This window comes from Arachis hypogaea, chromosome 13, assembly GCF_003086295.3.
Source record: "Arachis hypogaea cultivar Tifrunner chromosome 13, arahy.Tifrunner.gnm2.J5K5, whole genome shotgun sequence".
Taxonomy (NCBI): domain Eukaryota; kingdom Viridiplantae; phylum Streptophyta; class Magnoliopsida; order Fabales; family Fabaceae; genus Arachis; species Arachis hypogaea.
In genome coordinates this window covers 108,798,996-108,821,278 of record NC_092048.1, presented here as the reverse complement: position 1 = coordinate 108,821,278, position 22,283 = coordinate 108,798,996, and the positions used below count along the sequence as shown (strand labels likewise).

Here is a 22,283-nt window from a genome sequence, read left to right as displayed (position 1 = left end):
GAACACTAGTATTGATCTATTGTATTACAACAGAGCTCCCTAACCCAATGAAAAGGATTAGTTGTTCATAGCTCAATTCAAATTACAAAGAAGAAGAGTGCAGGAAAATAGAGCCTAGCTAGAAAGTAAAAGAAAATAAAGTACATAAAACTAACAAGGAAAAAGTGCAGAAGAGGAATAACAGAGTTCTAAACTCCCAGAGCCCCTCTCACGGCCTCCCGAGAGCTCCCAAAATCATCAACAATTCTTCTATTTATATTATACTTCTCATCTTCAAAATGGATCTTCAAGTACTTGGATGCGGGCCTTGGCCTTTGTTGAAGCTAGTTGGGAGTGGCCTTTAGTGACGTTGATGAAGACGTTGGCTGAAGTTGGTGAGAACATTGGAGATCAAACGTTTGAGTCAAACGTTACTTTAAAAAGAAAATTTCTGGGTGCAGCCAGCATAGTTTGACTCAACGTTGGAGTCCAACGTTAGCCTACCCACGCGTACCCGTCGCCCACGCGTGCGCTTGGATTGACAAAATTACTCATCCACGCGTACACGTCACCCACGGGTGGGCGTGGATTTGGCAAAATTACTCATCCACGCGTACGCATGACCCACGCGTACGCGTCACTTCACGATTTTTCAACTCCAAAACTTGAAATTTGTCGAGCACGTTGGAGGTAACATTGGACCCCCAATGTTGGCACCTTCTCTACCTTAGCGTTGGACCCATAGTTAGAGTCCAACTTTGGCTCCAACTATGGTCTCTTGAATTGAAGTTGGAGGCAAAGTTGGAGTCTAACTTTGGCTCCAACTTTGCACCTTTCTTGGCCAACGTTTGAGGTAGCGTTTGAGGTCCAACTTTGGACTCAAGTGTTGCCTTCTTGCTTATAGTTTGAGGCATAGTTGGAGTCCAACTTTGGCTCCAACTATGCAGTTTTCTTGGCCAATGTTTGAGGCAAAGTTGGAGGCTAACTTTGGCTCCAACTTTGCACCTCTTTTAAGCATGACGTTTGAGGCAACGTTGGAGCACTAACTTTGGCTCCAATCGTTGGTCTCTTTTCCTCTTCATCAACATTTTTAATTTCATGCTCTGCTATAGACTATTATATATGGCTGGAAAGCTCTAAATGTCAGCTTTCTAACCCAACTAAAAGCACTTCAATTGGATATCTCTAACTCAAGTTATGCTCTTTTGAAGGAGACAGGGTCACTGGCGTTGATGTGCAACGTTTGCGGCAACATTGGCACACCAACATTGGTAACAAATGCCAGATTCTGGAGCTCAAACTCATTGTCCACCCCATACTATTATATATTGTTGAAAAGCGCTGAAAGTCTAATTTCCAATGCCGTTGGAATCGTGTCGTTTGGAGCTCTACAGCACAAGTTATATTCCATGGAAGGTGACGAGGTCAGCTGGCCTTACTACAGGTTGATACTATGTTCATATTTGCACTTTCGGGACAGGTTTTTTCCCTCAAATTTAGTGTCCACAATGTAGTGCCATATATTCTTGGAAATCTCTAGGTTCCTACTTTTTAATGCCTTTAGAATCACCTTATTTAGAGCTATTTAGCTCAATTTATTCTTGTTTGAAGAAGACCCCCTCAAGCTGTCAGGAGCATAGTTGGAGGTATAGTTGGAGTCCAACTATGATTCCAACTATGGCACCTTGAACCCCTCTTGGCCACCAACGTTGCTTGCTCTGCTTCTTCTCTACCCTTCCTTTGCTTCTTCTTACCTATCATCAACCAAACAAAATGCATCAAAGTTTGCTATAATTCAAAAGATATTTGCATCATTCAATCATCAAGCAAAATTTGCATAAAATCTTATGAAAAGCACACAAACAATCAAGTTTAATTGAATCAAGGCATGCATGAAATTCTCATCCAAATACTTACTTTTTGCCTAAGAAATGCATAAAACTACCCTAAAACAAACTAAAAATGGCTTGTGAAACTAGCTAAGATGCCCTGGCATCACAACACCAAACTTAAATCTTGCTTGTCTTCAAGCAAGTGATAGAATATAAGAAGAATGAAATGAAAATACAAGAGATATAAGTCCTTATTCAGAGAATTCAAATCCTTGGTTCATGGAGTTTCATGCATGGCACTTTAGGTTCATGTTCTTGCTGGTTTCTAGGCTCTCATATGCTCTTGGATTCTCACTCTATTGCCTTCTATGAGACTCTTATTCTTGATTCTTAACTCAACTCTGTTTTTGTTTTCTTTCCTTTTTAGAGCTTATTACTTTCTGTAGCTAAGTGTTCTGTGTTGAATCAACTCTTTAGGATAGGCTTTCAGCCAATACTCCTGAACCAGTTGGTTCAAGGTGCTAGGTGTTGAAACACCCCTAAGGACATAATAGCCCAAGTCTCTCCTCAACACATACACACCACAGGCACATGGTTTGTTATTCATTTCTTAGACCTTGGTGTCCAACACCTCTTTGGGTTGCTAAATGTTTTGTGACAATGTTGCTTTTGATAGTGGACTTTCTGTTGATAATTTCAGGTTAGTTAACCCAAATTGTCAAGTGATGAAGCACTCCTAAGAACTTACTCATCCAAGCAGATCTTTGCACAAAAACACCACAGACACATGCCTTAAGGTTCAAACTATTGGTGCCCAGCTTTATTTTATGCTCTTTTCTTTCTTTTTCATTCTCTTTTTCTCTTTTCAGGATCTTATTAGTTCATTTAAATCTCATAGAGAGCACTTCAAGCTCAAAATTCAAGAGATATCTTAGCCTTGTACCTTATTGATGATCCAACTTAGCTAGCAAATACCACCATAACACTAGGATTTTATTCTGCACATTGGATTTTACTCTTGTTTTTCACAACAATTTCTCATAATTTCTTTTATTGAGCTCAAGGACACAGCATACAATTCAAGCAGGATGAAAATGAGGCAGGCATTTAGACTAGTAGCCCAAAATGACAATAAAGACAAGCACACAAAATGTAAAAGTTCATGCAAACAGGGCACAATCATACTTCCAATTAAAGCACTACAGACCAAAAACAGTTAAGTGACAATACAACCTCTTGGTGTCTTCTTGTTTCTTCCTTATCATCATCATCCATAACTTTTATATCCTTCTTTGTCTCCTTGGATGATGGTGCATAACCCTTCCAAGAGATTGATTGACTTCCTACAAAGTTATTGGAAGTTGTTTGTTCCCCAAGCATTTGAGAGATGGTTAGCATGCATGTATGCTTGTGATTTTCGGAACTTAAGTTGGACACCAAACTTAGTTCCTTACCTAATGCATTAGATTAAGTACATACAGAGAACCTCATGTGCTTTTATTAAGAAAACAACTATGAACTAGAAAAATAAACTATGAACTAGAAACTAAAAACATGTTAAGCAATTTCTCTGATTGCTTGGAGTCAGTGACTTGTCATTGAAGGGTTGCAATGTGTTGTTAAATGAGATCTGTGGTGGAACACAAAACTTAGAATCACACATTCACCCCTGAATTACTTTGGTGTGCAACACCAAACTTTGCTCCTTGCAATACAGAGAAGTCTACTTAACTTTTTTATTGAAATAACTAAGAAAAGAAAATTACTTCTGGTTAGGTTTCCTCCCAACAAGCGCTCTTTTAATGTCATTAGCTTGACATTTTGTTCATGAATTTCTTCCACTTCTTCCAATTTTTTAAGAGGAATGACCTCAAGTGGAAGAAGGAGCCAGTTGATGCCCCTTGTTGTGAGTGCCTCCTTCCAGCAAGCTTTTGTTTGTGATTTGCTTGAATGAATTTGCTTGTTGTATCAGGGGTTGGATTGTTCTTTGACCTTCTCTTTTTCATGGATGTGATCCTTTGTTTCTCGGTCACAATCCTCATTTTGGTGCTTGTTTCTACTGCCTTCATATCTTTGATCTCAAGACTTGGGTATTGTTGGATAGTTGGAGCATCTTTTTCATCAAGGAGTGCTTGGACTGGTGGCTCACTTGGTACAAGGATTTCTTTCACTTGCTCTACCAATTCCTCATTTTCACCCACATTAAGCACTTCTCCACTCCTTAGACTGATGGCATGATATTCTTTCCCTGGCCAAGGAAAGACATTGGTTGGTTCCTCAACAGAATATTGTGCCAATTGTCTCATTTGCTCTTCTTGATTTCTCCTTGAGATTTTCATATCTTCAATCACCTCCCTTATATTTTGCCTTAAAAACTCAGTGAGTTGGGCAATGAAGAGGTATCTCTTGGAGAGTTCTTCTATTGCAAATTCTAGAAGATTTTGTGGAGGTGCATCAGTTGGACAATTACGGGGTGATAGTCCTTGATGAATGGGGTATGCAGCATTAAAATCCCTTCCCAAGCCAAAATTTCTGTAGTTGTCATAATAGTATGAACTATGTTTTGGCTCTGGAAAGTACCCCATTTCATGTTCTTTATACTCCTACCTACCAAGAGCATAATAACGTGAATCCTTCTGGGGTGGTGGAAAGTTTCCCATGAAATTTGATTGACTAAAATATGATGGATGTTCCTTTCTTTCTTACAAAAAGTTATGTCTCAAACAATAATCACCAAAAGAAATTAGAATTTGCATTGTCATAAATGAGGGATTCTTAGTGAGGCAATATCATAAATAGTTAGTGGATAAATCAACAAGGAAAAACACTCAAATTGCAGAGAACAAAAATAAACAACTGAATAAAAATAATAAAAAAATAAAATAAAAGTGTTCAATCTAGTTATCCTCCAATTTAATCATTGTCAATATATAATCAATTCCCGACAACGGTGCCATAAACTTGATGTCCCGAAACATGTCTCTCAACAAATTTCCACCAGCAAGTGCCCGGATTGTCGTCAAGTAAAAACTCACAATAGAGTGAGGTCGAATCCCACAGGGATTGATTGTTGATCAACTTTAATTAGAGGAATATTCTAGTTGAACTGAATCAAATTTGTAGTTGTATATGCAGGAAATCAAATGGCGGGAAAAGTAATTTGCAAAGAATGTAAATGGCGGAATGTAAATTGCAAGATGTAAAGAGTAGAAATTAAATTGCAAGAAATTAAATGGGAATGGGAAAATTGAGCATCAAATTAATGGGCAGAATGTAAAAGAATGGGTAGATCAGAAATGGGAAAGCTTATTGGGGTCAAGAGATGTTATAATTCTCCGGATCAAGTTCATTTTCATCTCTTCCTTAATCAAAGCATTCATTGATCTCCTTGGCAATCTTAGGTGATTCGATCCTAATTCCTTGGCAATCCACTCTCTCTAAGCATGAACAATTGCCCAATTCTTTGATTTAAGTGCTCATGGAAAGAGATGATATATGGTCACTGATTATACCACACACATTCATAGATCAAAGTGTTGGTAGGAATACATGTCACGATATCCATCCAAACCCCAACCTAATCCTAATGTGAGAAAGAATTCAAGCATGATTCTGTGATTTCTCTTCCAATCCTATCACAGAACCCAGTTACATTCAATTTCTTTCCCATGACAATTGAATAATTAAATGAATAACGAATTCTTTCTAAGCAGATCAAGAGAAAAGATAGAGAAAGAAAAATGAACACTAGTATTGATCCATTAAATTACAACAGAGCTCTCTAACCCAATGAAAGAGGTTAGTTTTTCATAGCTCAATTCAAATTACAAAGAAGAAGAGTACAGGAAAATAGAGCCTAGCTAGAAAGTAAAAGAAAAGAAAGTACATAAAACTAAAAAGAGAAAAGTGCAGAAGAGAAATAACAGAGTTTTGAACTCCCAGAGCCCCCCTCAAGGCCTCCCGAGGGTTTTCAAGAATTCTTCTATTTATACTCTACTTCTCATCTTCAAAATGGATCTTCAAGTACTTGGATGTGGGCCTTGGCCTTTGTTGAAGCTAGTTGGGAGTGGCCTTTAGTGACGTTGATGAGGACGTTGGCTAGCAAACATTCATACCTGCATGGGTGCTATTTTGTATTGAAGTTGGTGAGAACGTTGGTGATCAAACGTTTGACTCAAACGTTACTTTAAAAAGAAAATTTCTGGGAGCAGCCAGCATAGTTTGACTCAACGTTGGAGTCCAACGTTCGTATATCCACGCGTACACGTCGCCCACGCGTGCGCGTGGATTGGCAAAATTACTCATCCACGCGTACGCGTCACCTACGAATGCGCGTAGATTTGGCAAAATTACTCATCCACGCGTACGCGTGACCCACGCGTACGCGTCACTTCACGATTTTCCAACTCCAAACCTTGAAATTTTTCGAGCACGTTGGAGGTAACGTTGGACCCAACGTTGCCTCCAATGTTGGAACCTTCTCTACCTCAACGTTGGACCCATAGTTGGAGTCCAACTTTGGCTCCAACTATGGTCTCTTGAATTGAAGTTGGAGGCAAAGTTGGAGTCCAACTTTGGCTCCAAATTTGCACCTTTCTTGGCCAACGTTTGACGTAGCGTTTGAGGTCCAACTTTGGGCTCAAGCATTGCCTTCTTGCTTATTGTTTGAGGCATAGTTGGAGTCCAACTTTGGCTCCAATTTTGCACCTCTTTTAAGCATGACGTTTGAGGCAACGTTGGAGCACCAACTTTGGCTCCATCGTTGGTCTCTTTTCCATTTCATCAATGTTTCCAATTTCGTGCTCCATTATAGACTATTATACATGGTTGGAAAGCTCGGAATATCAGCTTTCTAACCCAATTAGAAGCACTTCAATTGAATATCTGTAACTCAAGTTATGCTCCTTTGAAGGGGACAGGGTCACTAACGTTGGTGTGCAACGTTTGAAATGCATTTCAAGCACTTCAATGCCATTGGAAACGTGTCATTTGGAGCTCTACAGCTCGACTTGTACTCCATGGAAGGTGACGAGGTCAGCTGGCCTTACTACAAGTTGATAGTATGTTCATCTTTGCACTTTGGGGTAAGTTTTCTCCTTCAAATTTAGTGTTCACCATGTAGTGCCATATATGGTTGGAAAGCTCTTGATTCTTACATTTCAATGCCTTTAGAATCACTTCATTTGGAGCTCTGTAGCTCAAGTTATTCTTGTTTGAAGAAGACCCCGTCAGGCTATCAAGAGCATAGTTGCGGTATAGTTGGAGTCCAACTATGATTCCAACTATGGCACCTTGAACCTCTCTTGGCCATCAACATTGCTTGCTCTGCTTCTTCTCTACCCTTCTGACGTTAGGATTTTTGCCAGTAAAGAATTTTATAAAAACAGTCGCGTTGTAGGTATAATTTCTAAACCAACAGAAATCCCTTCGTACAAACGTTTTGGTTGTCACAAGTAACAAACCCCTAAATAAATTGATAACCGAAGTATTTAAACCTCGGGTCATCTTCTTAAAGAACTGCAGGGAAGTATGTTCTTATTATTGGTTATGGAGATTGTAAATTGGGGTTTTTAAGATGAGAAACAAGTAGTTTAAATTGCAATTGAAATAAGTAAAAGACTGTAAAGTAAATAAATAACTGTAAAATAAACTTTTGGCAAGGTATGAGAAATTAGAAGTCCTATCCTAGTTATCCTTATCAATGATGATGAAAATTGAACCTTAATTCCACTTAGTTAACCTTTGCTAGAGCAAGGGAAAGTCAAGTGACTAATTAGTTAGATCCTTAAATCCTAGTTAATCCCTAAGGAAAGATTGGGATTATTGAAGTTCAATTCAATTAGCAAAGATAATAATTATCAATCATGTTTGAGTTTGATAACTCATGAGTTACTGATTTCTTAACCAAGACCAAAATAGGAAAAAGTAAATCTACCGGAATAAAAATGCCTTTAGATGGGAAGCAATAGTAACATAAATTAAAGAGAGCAATCATAAGTCTGTAATACCTCAAAATATATTAATTCAAAGAAATAAGTTCTAACATGGGAATTCATAAATTAAATTGGAAAAATAAAATAAATAAAAGGAATATTGAACCTGATAAAAAGAGATAATCCTAAAAGCAAAAGAAATCCTAATTCTAAATCCTAAAAGAGAGAGGAGAGAACCTCTCCCTCAAAACTACCTCTAAATCATGAGAAGTGAATTATGAGAGCATGATGATGAATGGATGCATTCTCCCACTTTATAGCCTCTAATCTGTGTGTTCTGGGCTGAAAAATGGGTCAGAAATACCCCAGAAATCGCTGGTTGCGAAATCTGCCACGCTGGTTTTTTGTCACTGCGACGCGTCCGCGTGGAGCACGCATTCGCGTTGTCTAGCATCAGAGAAACTATGGCATATTATATATCAAATCGAATCCCTAGACGTTAGCTTCCCAACGCAACTGAAACCGTGTCATTTGGACCTCTGTAGCTAAAGTTATAGCCGTTTGAGTGCGAAGAGGTCAGGCTGGACAGCTTAGCAATTTTTCCAACTTCTTGTATTCCTTCCACTTTTGCATGCTTCCTTTCCATCCTCTGAGCCATTCCTGCCCTGTAATCTCTGAAATCACTTAACACACATATCAAGGCATCTAATGGTAATAAGAGAGGATTAAACATAGGGAACTTAAGGCCAAAGAAGCATGTTTTCAATCATAGCACAAAATCAGGAAGGAAAATATAAAACCATGCAAATAGTATGAATAAGTGGGTAAAGAGTTGATAAAAACCACTTAATTAAGCATAAGATAAACCATAAAATAGTGGTTTATCAACCTCCCCACACTTAAACATTAGCATGTCCTCATGCTAAGCTCAAGAGAAGCTATAAAGATGAAGATGAATGGTAGATTAATATAAAATACAACCTATCTATATGAATGCAACTATATGCAAAATGTTTCTGCCTACTTGGTTAAAAGCAAACAAGTTCTCCAAGACAAATACAAACCAATTTCCACTAATTCAAATTATACAATAAAAGACAAGTAAACTTGTAAGAAGATAGCTCATGAAAGCAGGGAACATAGAATTAAGCATTGAACCCTCACTGGTAGTGTATATGCACTCTAATCTCTCAAGTGTCTAGGGTTAATTCACTCTACTCTTCTCTAGTCGTGCTTTCTAAACTTTGTTCTTCATCTAACTAATCAACAAATATTTAGCATACTAATGCAAACATCATGAGGTCTTTTCAGGGTTGTAATGGGGCTGAGGTAAAGGTAAGGGTACATGTATTGCTAAGTGAGCTATAATATGAATCTTTGACTAACCTAAGCTCTCACCTAATATACATATACTCTATATACTGTTAAATTCATGCCTAACTACCCATAATTTCCACTTTTGTATGATTCCCATACTCATGTACCAAATTTTTGATATTTCTTTACTTTTATCACATGTGCATTGATCTTTTTATTAACTTAGCATTGGGGTAATTTTTTCCCCTTATTTATTTACTTATTTATTGAATATTTTTGGATTTTTTCTTTTTTTTTTTGTAGAGAAATAAACATAACTTATCAATGCACATGGATTTTCCATTATTTTTCTATTTTGGTTTTTCATGAGTAGGTTCCCAAATTCCCAATATTCAAATAAATCAAAAACATGATGCATTCCCTTATTAACCCATGTTCCCACAATTTCCCCACACTTAGTTGATGCACAATCTCTATCTTAAGCTAACCAAAGATTCAATTGGGGTATTTAATTTATTTTTCTGCTTAAGGCTAGTGATGTGGTAAAATATAGAACAAATGGGGATTAAAAAGGCTCAAAGTGGCTAACAAAGGTAATTTAAAGGGTAAGCTTATTTGGGATAAGTGAGCTAAAATCAAATAATGGCCTCAATCATATGCAAGCATGTAAATACATTAAATAATGGACATATAGAATGGAACAAAGCAAAGATTACAATCATAGGGAAGAAAATACACAAGAATAAAATATTTATGGTTAAATAATGTAACCATGTAATTAGGCTCAAAATCTCACAGGTTGTGTGTTCTTTAACTCAAAAACCATGTTCCAAATACAACTTCTGATAAGTTTAACACAAAAATTTTGATTTTTAAATTAGTGAAAATTTTTCAAAAATAGGGTCTTTAAAAAGAAACTTATTATTTCTCAACCAAGCAGTAGCTAAATGCATAAAATCAAACAAACATGCAATTAAACATGCAAATGCAATAATGAACAAACAAAGAAAATAAAACAATAGTGTTGAAAAGAAAATACTAACCCATGGAGATCGGTATCGACCTCCCCACACTTAAAGATTGCACCGTCCTCGGTGCATGCTAAGATGTACAAGTGGACGGGTCTCTCCAACTGATGCTTTTCTCCAAGGATTGTGCTGATGGACTTGTTTGTCTCCCCATGTAAACGTCTTCCGATTCCCTTTCGGGTGGCCATCCTGAAAGAAAAAGGGAAGAAAAGTAACCCAGAAATAGAGATAAGAAAACAAATGAAGTATGGGTGGGTTAATGCCAAATGAAAAGGGTCTCATTTACATGGAAGCTTCAACATGTACGTGAGAAAACAATATAAGCACATGGCATACTAGTGTTGCAAAATTTGCAACAAAGGAGAGGAAAATGTGGGTAATGCAAGATAGTATAAGTTCATATCAACGCAAGAGAAGTACAAGTATCATAAAAGATTAGCATTGATTTAAATAATGTTACCCAATCAGAATAAAACAAGTCATAAGCACTAAGATAATACCAGAAAAGATATAACAGTTGAATAAGAACATTTGAACACCAATAGTAAAATAATAAATTTAGAAAACAAAATAAAAATGTAATAAATGAAAGTATGCAAATAAATAAAATAAAATAAAAGATAAGAAGAATGAGAAGAGAAAGAAATAAAGTAAGAAAGAAAGAAGAAAGAAGAAAAGATAGAAGAAATTAGGATTGGAGAAGAAAAGATAAGATAATTGGCTGATCTGGATAAGCTGTGCGGCGCAAGCAACGCGGACGCGTGGGGGATGCGGTCGCGCGACTTGCGCTTAAATTAATCGACGAGGTCGCGTCGGTCACGTGGACGCGTGACGCATTTTGTGCTACTGGTGCGAGGGCAGCCTCACGCTCGCACAACTCTCAGTTCAAAATGCATTATTACCAAATATCAGGGTGACGCGGTCGCGTGGTCGATGCGATCGCGTGAGTGGTCATGACAGGGATGTGACGCGGACGCATGAGCCATGCGTCCGCGTGGTAAGGCTGGGCGATCAGCACCAGTCCAGCACCACTCCAGCATAACTTTCGGCTATGTACCCTTTTCACGTTGATTTTCATGTCACGCGCCCGCGTGGGTGACGCGTTCGCGTAGGAGGCCAAAGTTCCCACATGACGCGGACGCGTCAGCGATGCGGTCGCGTGGATCAATTTGTGCCAAAGGCACGCCTTCAGCCATGCTCTCGCATGACTCTCTGTTCAATTCTTTTCTTCCAAAACGCACTGGTGACGCGGACGCGTTAGCGACGCTGCCGCGTCGCGTGCGTTTTTTTTTTATATGCAGGATGCAGAATGCAATGCTAATGTAGATGCAATAAATAATTCCAGGTTCAATGAAAATAAAGTAAAATAAAATAAAAACAAACAACGAAATAAAATTGAAAAAGGAACGATCATACCATGGTGGGTTGTCTCCCACCTAGCACTTTTAGTTAAAGTCCTTAAGTTGGACATTTGATGAGCTTCCTGTTATAGTGGCTTATGCTTGAACTCATCCAGGAATCTCCACCAATGTTTGTGATTCCAATATCCTCTGGGATCCTAAACTAGGCATGTAAAGCCCTTAAGAAGCTTCAAACAGATTCTTAGGCTCCCGGGGTGACAAATGTCAGAGCAGATTCCAGGATCCCAAATCTTGCTTTTACACCCATTTTTGTCGGGATCTGTATTTTTCCAGCCGGGTGATAAGTAATTTGAATTCTCACTGCAGCTATCAAACAGCTTCCTAGACCCATTCAATTGAGCTTTACACCAACCTTTGCGTTTAAACATAAAGCTTCCAACCATAATGAACCTTGCAGGACAATTCTTACCACTGACCATTTTCCTCTTACTCTTAATGCCACAAAGAGCTCTAAGTTGACCATCCGTCTCCAGTAGCCCATATTCAAGTGGAATTAGAAAGCTAAGGGATATGAATTTTACCCACTTGAATGTTGTGAAGGATGATGGCAACTTAGGGGAGGGGTCTCCAATAACTTTGGCAAAGTGATTTCAAGCTCCACTCCCTTGTGCTTTTTGACAACTTCCGCCTCTTTGCAAACTTCTTCAATATCAACCTCTTCCTCTTGGTAGCTTTCTTCCAATTCAATCTCTTCTTCATTGCTTACTAAGGGTATGGGAGGTTGTGCTTCTTCTTCTTTAATCTCCATGTCTAGTCCAACGGGAGAGGATTCAAATGTAGATAAGTCTTCATCAATGATTGAATCCATCTCTTGATCATCTCCTTCAAAGTTTTCAACCATGATATGCCTTGGAGGTTGTACACCCTCCTCAACATCAATTTCAAATGTCTTTGAAGGAGGCTCTATAACTTGAGTTTCCCATGGAGGTTCCGCATCTCCTAAGTCTTCAACCACTTCTTCCTCCTCAATGGCAGGCGTAGCTTCTTCCAATTGTTTCAATATAAAATCGTGCTGCTCACTATCCACCGGAGTTTCTAATATCTCCTTCATGCTACCTTCTTCATTAGATTGCCCACATGAGGCCATGGGGGTTCCTTGAGTGTCCGAACGTCGGGAAGGTAATCGATTTATCACTTGATCCAGTTGGCGAAGGGTTGCTTGAAGTTTTGCACATGTTTCCGTGAGACGATCCCTTGATTCTTGTTGCGCTCGGCTATCATAAGTAGGATCATAGTGCTCTTGGATTCATGGATATGGAGATGGCAAATATTGAGGTGGTGGTTCTTGGGAGTAATTGGGTTGGAATTGGGGTGGTTCTATATATGGTTCATATGGCTCATAAGGTGGTTGGTGTGGTGGATACGGGTTAGAATCATGTGATGATGTCTGCTAGTAGGGAGCTTGTGAGTATGGTGGTCCAAAGCTGTGTTGAGGAGGCAGTTCATAATCATATGGTGGGCCTTGTTGGTAACTACAAGGGGGTCCACTATAGTCGTCATTTTGGTATGCATCACAGAATGGTTGTTGGTTATAGTGCATTGGAGGGGGTTGTTGCCAAGAGGGTTGATTAAATCCTTGTGGCTCCTCCCATCTTTGATTCTTCCAACCTTGATGCATGTTCCTGTTATAACTTTCACTCCTTTCAACAATATTAGAACAAGCTCAAAACGACAGGGGTGAGGATTCATAGTAGCTAATGGAAATAAAAAAAGAAAAATAAAGACAAATAAACAAGTAAAAAAAATATTTACAATAACCAATAATAAGGCACACGTTTGTAATTTCCCAGCAACGGCGCCATTTTGACATTAGAATTTTTGCCAGTAAAGAATTTTATAAAATTAGTCGCATTGTAGGTATAGTTTCTAAACCAACAGAAATCCCTTCGTACAAACGTTTTGGTTGTAACAAGTAACAAACCCCAAAATAAATTGATAACCGAAGTATTTAAACCTCGGGTCATCTTCTCAAGGAACTACAGGGAAGTATGTTCTTATTATTGGTTATGGAGATTGTAAATTGGGGTTTTTAAGATGAGGAACAAGTAGTTTAAATTGCAATTGAAATAAGTAAAAGACTGTAAAGTAAATAAATAACTGTAAAATAAACTTTTGGCAAGGTATGAGAAATTAGAAGTCCTATCCTAGTTATCCTTATCAATGATGTGAAAAATGAACCTTAATTCCACTTAGTTAACCTTTGCTAGAGCAAAGGAAAGTCAAGTGACTAATTAGTTAGATCCTCAAATCCTAGTTAATCCCTAAGGAAAGATTGGGATTATTGAAGTTCAATTCAATTAGCAAAGATAACAATTATCAATCATGTTTGAGTTTGATAACTCCTGAGTTACTGATTTCTTAACCAAGACCAAAAAGGGACAAAGTAAATCTACCGGAATAAAAATGCCTTTAGATGGGAAGCAACAGTAACATAAATTAAAGAGAGCAATCATAAGTCTAAAATACCTCAAAATATATTAATTCAAAGAAATAAGTTCTAACATGGGAATTCATAAATTAAATTGGAAAATAAAATAAATAAAAAAATATTGAACCTGATAAAAAGAGATAATCTTAAAAGCAAAAGAAATCCTAATTCTAAATCCTAAAAGAGAGAGGAGAGAACCTCTCCCTCAAAACTACCTCTAAATCATAAGAAGTGAATTATGAGAGCATGATGATGAATGGATGTATTCCTCCCCTTTATAGCCTCTAATCTGTGTGTTCTGGGCTGAAAACTGGGACAAAAATACCCCAGAAATCGCTGGTTGCGAAATCTGCCACGCTGATTTTTCGTCACTGCAATGCGTCCGTGTGGAGCACACATTCGCGTTGCCTAGTGTCAGGGCAACTATGACATATTATATATCAAATCGAAACTCCGGACGTTAGATTTCCAACACAACTGAAACCGCGTCATTTGGGCCTCTGTAGCTAAAGTTATAGCCGTTTGAGTGCGAAGAGGTCAGGTTGGACAACTTAGCAATTTCTCCAACTTCTTGTATTCCTTCCACTTTTGCATGCTTCCTTTCCATCCTCTGAGCCATTCCTACCCTGTAATCTCTAAAAACACTTAACACACATATCAAGGCATCTAATGGTAATAAGAGAGGATTAATATTTGGTAATTTAAAGCCAGAGAAGCATGTTTTCAATTATAGCACAAAATCAGGAAGGAAAATATAAAACCATGCAAATATTATGAATAAGTGGGTAAAGAGTTGATAAAAACTACTCAATTAAGCATAAGATAAACCATAAAATAGTGGTTTATCACCTTTCTTTGTTTCTTCTTACCTATCATCAACCAAACAAAATGCATCAAAGTTTGCTATAATTCACAAGATATTTGTATCATTCAATCATCAAGCAAAATTTGCATAAAAATCTTATGAAAAGCACACAAACAATCAAGTTTAATTGAATCAAGGCATGCATGAAATTCTCATCTAAATACTTACTTGTTTCCTAAGAAATGCATAAAACTACCCTAAAATAAACTAAAAATGGCTTGTAAAACTAGCCAAGATGCCCTGGCATCAGGCTCGAAGAGGGGTCTGAGTGGAGGTAAGGAGAATGATCTGCACAAGAAGAAAATATGTCTTAGTGAGATCCAAATGAATGATGTTGAGGTGGAGGGCACTAGCTAAAAAATGGTGCCCCAAGGGAAATGAGAATCTTAGCATGAAATTTTTGGGTTTGGGGAGACACCTAACAATTTTTAGCCTTAAAGGGATGTGTAGATCTCACTCTCCTGAAACTGGTTTCTTTTGTTAAATCAAAATCAATCTTGACAAATAGAAAGGGAGTTGAGATCATGCAGATTTAATGTCTAGTTTCTACATGACCCAACAGGTACAGCTGGGGCATGGCATTAGCATAGAAGGAGGGCATAAGGGTAGAAGTGCTTAGTTTGGGAGAATTTTATATTGCAGCAAACATTACAGATTCAGTTTTAGCAGAGGTATGAGGGCTCGTTGGCACGCATTTTATTTGCTTATACCACACTCGAGTAAGACAATTTGAAGAGCTGGGCCAAATACTTCAACAGTTCCAAGGAAGGGTCTTGACTTTGGGTGATTTTAATACAATTACTAGGCAGCACGAAAAGAAGGAAGGAAGTCATAAATTAGTCGTATTCATCTCTGAGTTCAATGAGTTTATAAATGAAAATAATCTCATTGATCTTGGGATGATAGGGACTCTTTTCACATGGTCAAACCGTAGAAGAGGGCAAGAGATTATTTAAGAAAGACTAAATAGAATGATGGCACCAGTTGAATGGTTCTCCCCATACCCTTCCGCCATGGTTACTAGACTACAAGAAATAAGTTCAGATCATGCTCAACTATTTCTTGATACATGTCCTCCCCTTAACAGATCCAAAAGGAGATTCAAGTTTCAAAAGAGATGGTGTGGGATTGAAGAAGTGAGAAAGATGATTATTGATGCTTGGAATAGTCAAATAGAAATATCGCCAATGTTTATTCTAGCACAAAAGCTAAAAATCTACAGATATTCACATGTTTAGTGGTAGCAAGTTTCCAACTCTATCTCGAAGACATCAATTAAAGATAATTAAGATAGACTAGAATCCCTTAGAAACTCTGGAACCCATAGTGGTGAATAGGTATCTGCATTAGAAAAGGAACTTGAAGCTGCTCTTTTGAACGAAGAAAGCTATTGGAGGGATAAATCTAAGATCAGACAGCTTCAGCTGGGAGATTGGAACACTGATTTTTTCCACCAATATGCTCTAGTGAGAAATAGTAATAACAAGATTTGGAAACTTATGGAAAGCAATAGCAATATCGTTACGTCAAGAAGTGAAATTGTAATGGTGGCTGAAGACTACTACAAGACACTTTTTATGGCTTCTCACACAGCAAATCCAACTGAGGCATTTGATAATTTGGGGGTAAAGGTAACAGCTGCAATGAATAGAAAATTGGTGAAACCAATAGGAGTTGATGAGGTTAGAAGAGCAACATTTAACGTACGCCCACAGAGTGCTCCTAGAGACAATGGTTTTACGGCTAAGTTCTTTCACTACTATTGGATATTGTGGAGAGAGATGTGTTCTTGGCAATCAAAAGTTTATTTTTGGGAGGAAGAATGCTGAAGTTATTTAATCATACATAGATATGCTTGATCCCAAAAGTTCTGAATGCTATGGATATGACTCAAGTGAGATCAATAAGTCTTTCTTCTATGGTTTACAAAATAATCTCGAAATTACTAGTTCATCGCTTGCAAGGTAATATGAATTTTCTAGTGAGTCCTAACGAGAGTGCCTTCCTAAAGGGAGGGCTTATCTTAGATAATGTTTTAGTCCCCCATGAGTGTATGCACTACCTCAAGACAAAGAAAAGAGGTAATGAACTAGAGATGGATTTAAAGCTCGATATGAACAAAGCCTAGGATAGGGTTGAATGGTCGTTTCTATAGTTTATCATGGAGAGATTGAGATTTGATGTGAGGTGGATTGGGGGGATTAAGGAGGTTATAACTACTGGTTCTTACTCTATAGATGGAGATAGCTTCACCCACTACTTTGATTAGGACATGTCTTCTCCCTGTTGATAAGAGCTTTTTCTTCCAACCCTCTGCATGCTTACGGACTTTATCTTTAGTTTCACCAAAGGTGGCTTTCTTGGATATAAAGATAAAGTCCGCAAGTATGCAGAGGGTTAGAAGAAAAAGCTCCTATCAACAGGGAGAAGACATGTCCTAATAAAAGTAGTGGGTAAAGCTATATCCATCTATATGCTTTCCTGTTTCAAGCTATCACACTCTCTAATTCAAGATATACACAACATCCTAACCAAGTTTTAGTAGGGTCAGCGAGGGTTAGAGAGAAAGATGGACTTGGAGAGCTAGGAGAAGATGTTAAGACTAAGAAAGGAGGGGGTTTGGGATTTAAAGATCTCAAAACTTAGAATATGGTTCTTCTAGGTAAACAATGTTGGAGATTACTCATACAACCAAACTCTGTACTAGCTAAAATGTTTAAAGGTAAATACTTCAGATACTGTGATATTATGTATGCTGAGACAGGTACTTTACCTTCATGGGGTTGGCGTAGTATTCTGGAATGCCGCAAAGTCATTGAGAAAGACATCTTCTAGAAGTCAGCTCTGGTAATAGCATCCAAGTCTATACTGATCCACGACTCCCCCGTCCCAGCCTTTCTCGTCCCCTACTTTCTTGGGTGCCGCTAATCCTGCCCAAATAGTCACTTAGGTCAGAGAACTGCTCGGCAATAATAAAGACTGGAATTAATAGTTGGTAAAATAATTTTTTTCAAATTAAATAAACCAATAGATTCTGTCAATTAGAATAAAAGAAGATGAAAATAAACTCCAATGGATCCTTCCACAGGTAAAAAAACTACGATGTATCAACAGGGTATCGGATAGCGTACCAATTTTTATACCCTCCTATAGAGCTCTACCCAGATGATGACAAGTCATCCTAGCCTATTTTAACTAGTCTTTTTCTTTTGTTTTCATTAGAATTATGCACTTTCTTGAGCTACAAGCAAGCCAATTAGGTAGATTTTCATGTTTCCCTTGATTGAATCAACCATGTATGAATTCATGCTATTTCATGAGGTTTTATACTATAATTGTCACATATTATGAAAGAATGAATATCTCATGATTTTAAGCATAGCTTTGATGTGTTTGGTTGATTAATGATAGGTGAAGAAAGCTTGGAGAAAGGTTGAAGCAAGAAGGAATAGCTAGGAGTAAAGAGAAGACAATGGAATAAGTGAAATTGAACCAGGAAGCAAAAAGCTGGACCTAAAGTTAGCCTCAAACTTTTGCACAAACTTTTGAGTGAAAAGTTAGCCCCAACGTTAGCCCCTAACTTTGAGGCTAACGTTGGCACATGAAAATCACCCCTGGGCACCAAAAGTTTGCACCAACGTTAGCCCCTAACTTTGAGGCTAACATTGGCATGAGAAAAACACTCCCTGGGCACCAAAAGTTTGCGCCAACGTTAGCCCCTAACTTTGAGGCTAACGTTGGCACATGAAAACTACAAGGGGAGGAGCAAAAGTTTGCGCCAACGTTAGCCCCTAACTTGGTGGCTAACATTGGCGCCACAAGTGCACATGGTAAGGCCAACGTTGGGGCCAAAGTTAGACCCCTAACTTTGGCACCAACGTTGGTATCAGCTGGATATGGGTGCTGATATGAAAAGTTTGGGCAAAAGTTAGCCCCTAACTTTTGCTCAAACTTTTGGTCCAACTTTTGCAAAACTCCAACCCGGTTCAATTGGTTCGTTTTGGTTCCTCTTCAAACTCCAAGAGCAATCAACCAAGGCCTCTTTCAACCCAATTCCACCAAGAGCAAAGGCCCAACTCAAGGCTTGAAGATCATTGGAAGAAAGTGTATAAATAGGATAGAATTCAAGTTCTTTGGGGAGCTTTTTTTTTTAGAGCTTTCTTTTAGAGCTTTCTCTTTGAATTTTCATAATAGTTTTCGGAGAGCTTTGGATATTGAGTGATCTTTAATTTCTTAGTCTTGGGGAAGGAGAATTCACTTCTCTTCCTCTTAGTTTTATTGCTTTCAATTTCAATTACAATTGTCTTGGATCTTGGGTTGGAGAATTGAAGAAATTCTGTTTCAATCTCATCCTTGGATCTCTCTGTTTTATTTACTGCTTGATTGAATTTAATTTCTGTTAATTGCTCTTCATCTACTTTCCTTGCAATTTACAATTCCCTTGCAATTGTTCTTGTTGGATCTAGGAAGGCATTGAGATCTAGACTTGGTTTTCTAGTCTCTGGGTCCTGAGATCTGAACTTCTAATTTCCAATTCTCTGTTTACTGTTTTCATGTTCATTTACTTGTTTTGCTTCAGATCCGATTTGATCCAAATCTTCTTCTCCTTCTCTGCTTGATGCAAATTTACTTTTCCTTGTTTAATTTCTGCAACTCCAAGTCCCAATCCCCTTTACAATTCAAGTCATTTACATTTCTTGCACTTTAAGATTCCGCAATTTACATTTCTTGCACTCTAAGTTTCTGCCATTTAATATCTTGTTCTTTAAGATTCAGCAATTTATTTCCTGTTCTCTTTAATTTCATGTCGATTACCAATTCCCTTTACTTTCAATGCAATTTAAATTCTGCAAATCACAAATCACTCAACCAAATCTTGATTCGCTTGACTAAATTAACCACTAAGCTAAAATTGCTCAATCCTTCAATCCCTGTAGGATCGACCTCACTCCCATGAGTTATTATTACTTGATGCGACCCGGTGCACTTGCCGGTTAGATTTGTGTTGTTTTGGGAGAGATTCGTTTCTCCAACAAAATAACTCATCAAGTTTTTGGCGCCGTTGCCGGGGATTGATTAGATTGACAATGATTAAGTGAGGTGGTGATCTAGATCAAGCACTTTTTCTTTAATCTTTGATTAACCCACTAACTGTTTGATTTTTTGTTTAAACTAACTAACACTTCAATATAGCAGTAGATTGAAGTGTCACTGACTTTGTGCATTTCTCATGCTCTGCTTTTATGTCAGGCACAAGAAGAACCATACCCAATTTTCATGAACAGGACGAAAGAACTCTCAGGAGGTTAAGAAGAGCTGAAAGAGGGAAAAATATTGTTGGAGAAGAGGAATCAGACGAGGAATATCAAGAGATGGAGGAACATTCAACCAATCCACCAGGTGGAGCAGACAACAACAATGACAACCCACCCCAGAGGAGAGTTTTGGCCTCCTACACCTTTGCAAATCCTAGACATTGTGGAAGCAGTATCTTAGCTCCAAATGTCAATGCTAACAATTTTGAACTCAAGCCACAACTCATCACTTTGGTTCAGAACAATTGCTCTTTTGGTGGAGGACCACTTGAAGACCCGCACCAACACTTATCCACTTTCTTGAGGATATGCAACACTGTCAAAACTAATGGTGTGCCTCCTAACAGTTACAAGCTGATGCTATTCCCATTTTCTCTCAGGGACATGGCCACTCAATGGCTGGAATCTTTTCCAAGGGACAGCATCAACAACTGGGATGATTTGGTAACCAAGTTTCTTGCCAAGTTTTATCCACCTCAGAGGATTATAAGGTTGAAGGCTGAGGTACAAACATTTACACAAATGGAGGCTGAACCCATCTATGAGGCATGGGAGAGGTACAAGGCTCTAATCAGGAAATGTCCCCCTACCATGTTTAATGAGTGGGAGAAGCTGCAGAACTTCTATGAAGGTTTAACACTGAAATCCCAGGAAGCTTTGGATCATTCAGCTGGAGGTTCCTTGCAACTCATGAAAACTGCAGAGGAGGCTCAAGAACTCATTGATATGGTGTCCAACAACCAATATTTCTTTGCTCATCAAAGAGGCCGCCAACCATCACAAAGGAGAGGAGTAATGGAGCTAGAAGGAGTGGATTCAATCTTGGCTCAGAACAAGATAATACAGCAGCAAATTCAACAACAATTTGAGCAAATGGCCAAGAGGATTGATAGTCTCCAAGTTGCAGCAGTTAACACCAGCCAACCATCAACCACATGGGGACAGAGTGAAGAAACTCAAGAAGAACAACCACAAGAGCAAGTACAGTATATGCACAACCAAGGACCAAATGAAGTTTATGGTGATACATACAATCCATCCTGGAAGAACCACCCAAACCTCAGATGGGGAGATAATTGATGCCAAGGCATCTTAGGCAAGTTTCACTAGTATTTTTCTGTTAGTTTTAGTGGTTTTATGCATTTTCTTGAGCTTAAAGTAACCAAGAATGGTTAAAAGAATAACAAAGCAATGAACCATCCAAACAATATGATTTTGATGTAAATTCCATGAGTTTTAGTTATATTACTTGAATGCTATGAATGGAAGATTTCTCATGAAATTTTGCAAGACTTTGATGCAATTGTTTGGATGATTTCAGGGAAGAAGAGGCTAAGCAAGGAAGCAACAAAATCAATAAAGGAAGCTTGAATATCACATGTGGAGTTTAAGTTCCAGTTTAAGCCTAAACTGGAGCTTAAACGCCAGAATCAGGAAGGCTAAGAAATGCTGGAATTGAAGTTTAACCTCCAGTTTAACCTTAAACTGGAGGTTAAACGCCAGAATGGAAAGTCTCACCAAAGAAGCATTCCACATTTAACCTCCAGTTTGACCTCAAACTGGAGGTTAAACGCCAGAATGATAATGCCACTCAGGAAGGAGTTCCACGTTTAACCTCCAGTTTAACCTTAAACTGGAGGTTAAACGCCAGAATGGGAAAAGCACCAGGGAGCCATTTCCACTTTTAAGCTCCAGTTTGACCTCAAACTGGAGCTTAAACGTGTTCGACCAAGTTTTCTCCTCCAGGGTTGCTCTCTCCATTTCCACGTTTAAGCTCCAGTTTGACCTCAAACTGGAGCTTAAACGTGTTCGACACCTCCAGGGCTACCCTTCTAAGCTTCCACGTTTAACCTCCAGTTTAACCTTAAACTGGAGGTTAAACGTGTTCGACCTCCAGGGCTGCCCTTCCTATATCCACGTTTAAGCTTCAGTTTAACCTTAAACTGAAGCTTAAACGTGTTCGACTACATGACTCTCCAGGGCTGCCTTCTTCCATTTCCACGTTTAAGCTTCAGTTTAACCTTAAACTGAAGCTTAAACGTGCTTCTACAAAAGGCCTCACTGGAAGTGTCTGGCGTTTAAGCTTGAACTGCAACTTAAACGCCACTCTTGGAAAAGGTTTCTGGACCAAAAATATTGTGGTTTAAGTTAGTATTTGAGCACAA

The 22,283-nt window shown here is 38.4% G+C and overlaps 1 protein-coding gene across 1 annotated transcript; it reads left to right on the top strand.

The window, feature by feature from the left end:
* The first annotated feature begins 15,777 nt into the window (after positions 1-15,777).
* On the top strand, positions 15,778-17,654 carry LOC140177667 (uncharacterized). The gene is made up of 3 exons (XM_072210816.1): positions 15,778-16,035; positions 16,141-16,485; positions 17,568-17,654. The coding sequence occupies exons 1-3, from the start codon at positions 15,778-15,780 to the stop codon at positions 17,652-17,654; spliced, it is 690 nt and encodes a 229-aa protein (XP_072066917.1).
* Positions 17,655-22,283: the final 4,629 nt, after the last annotated feature.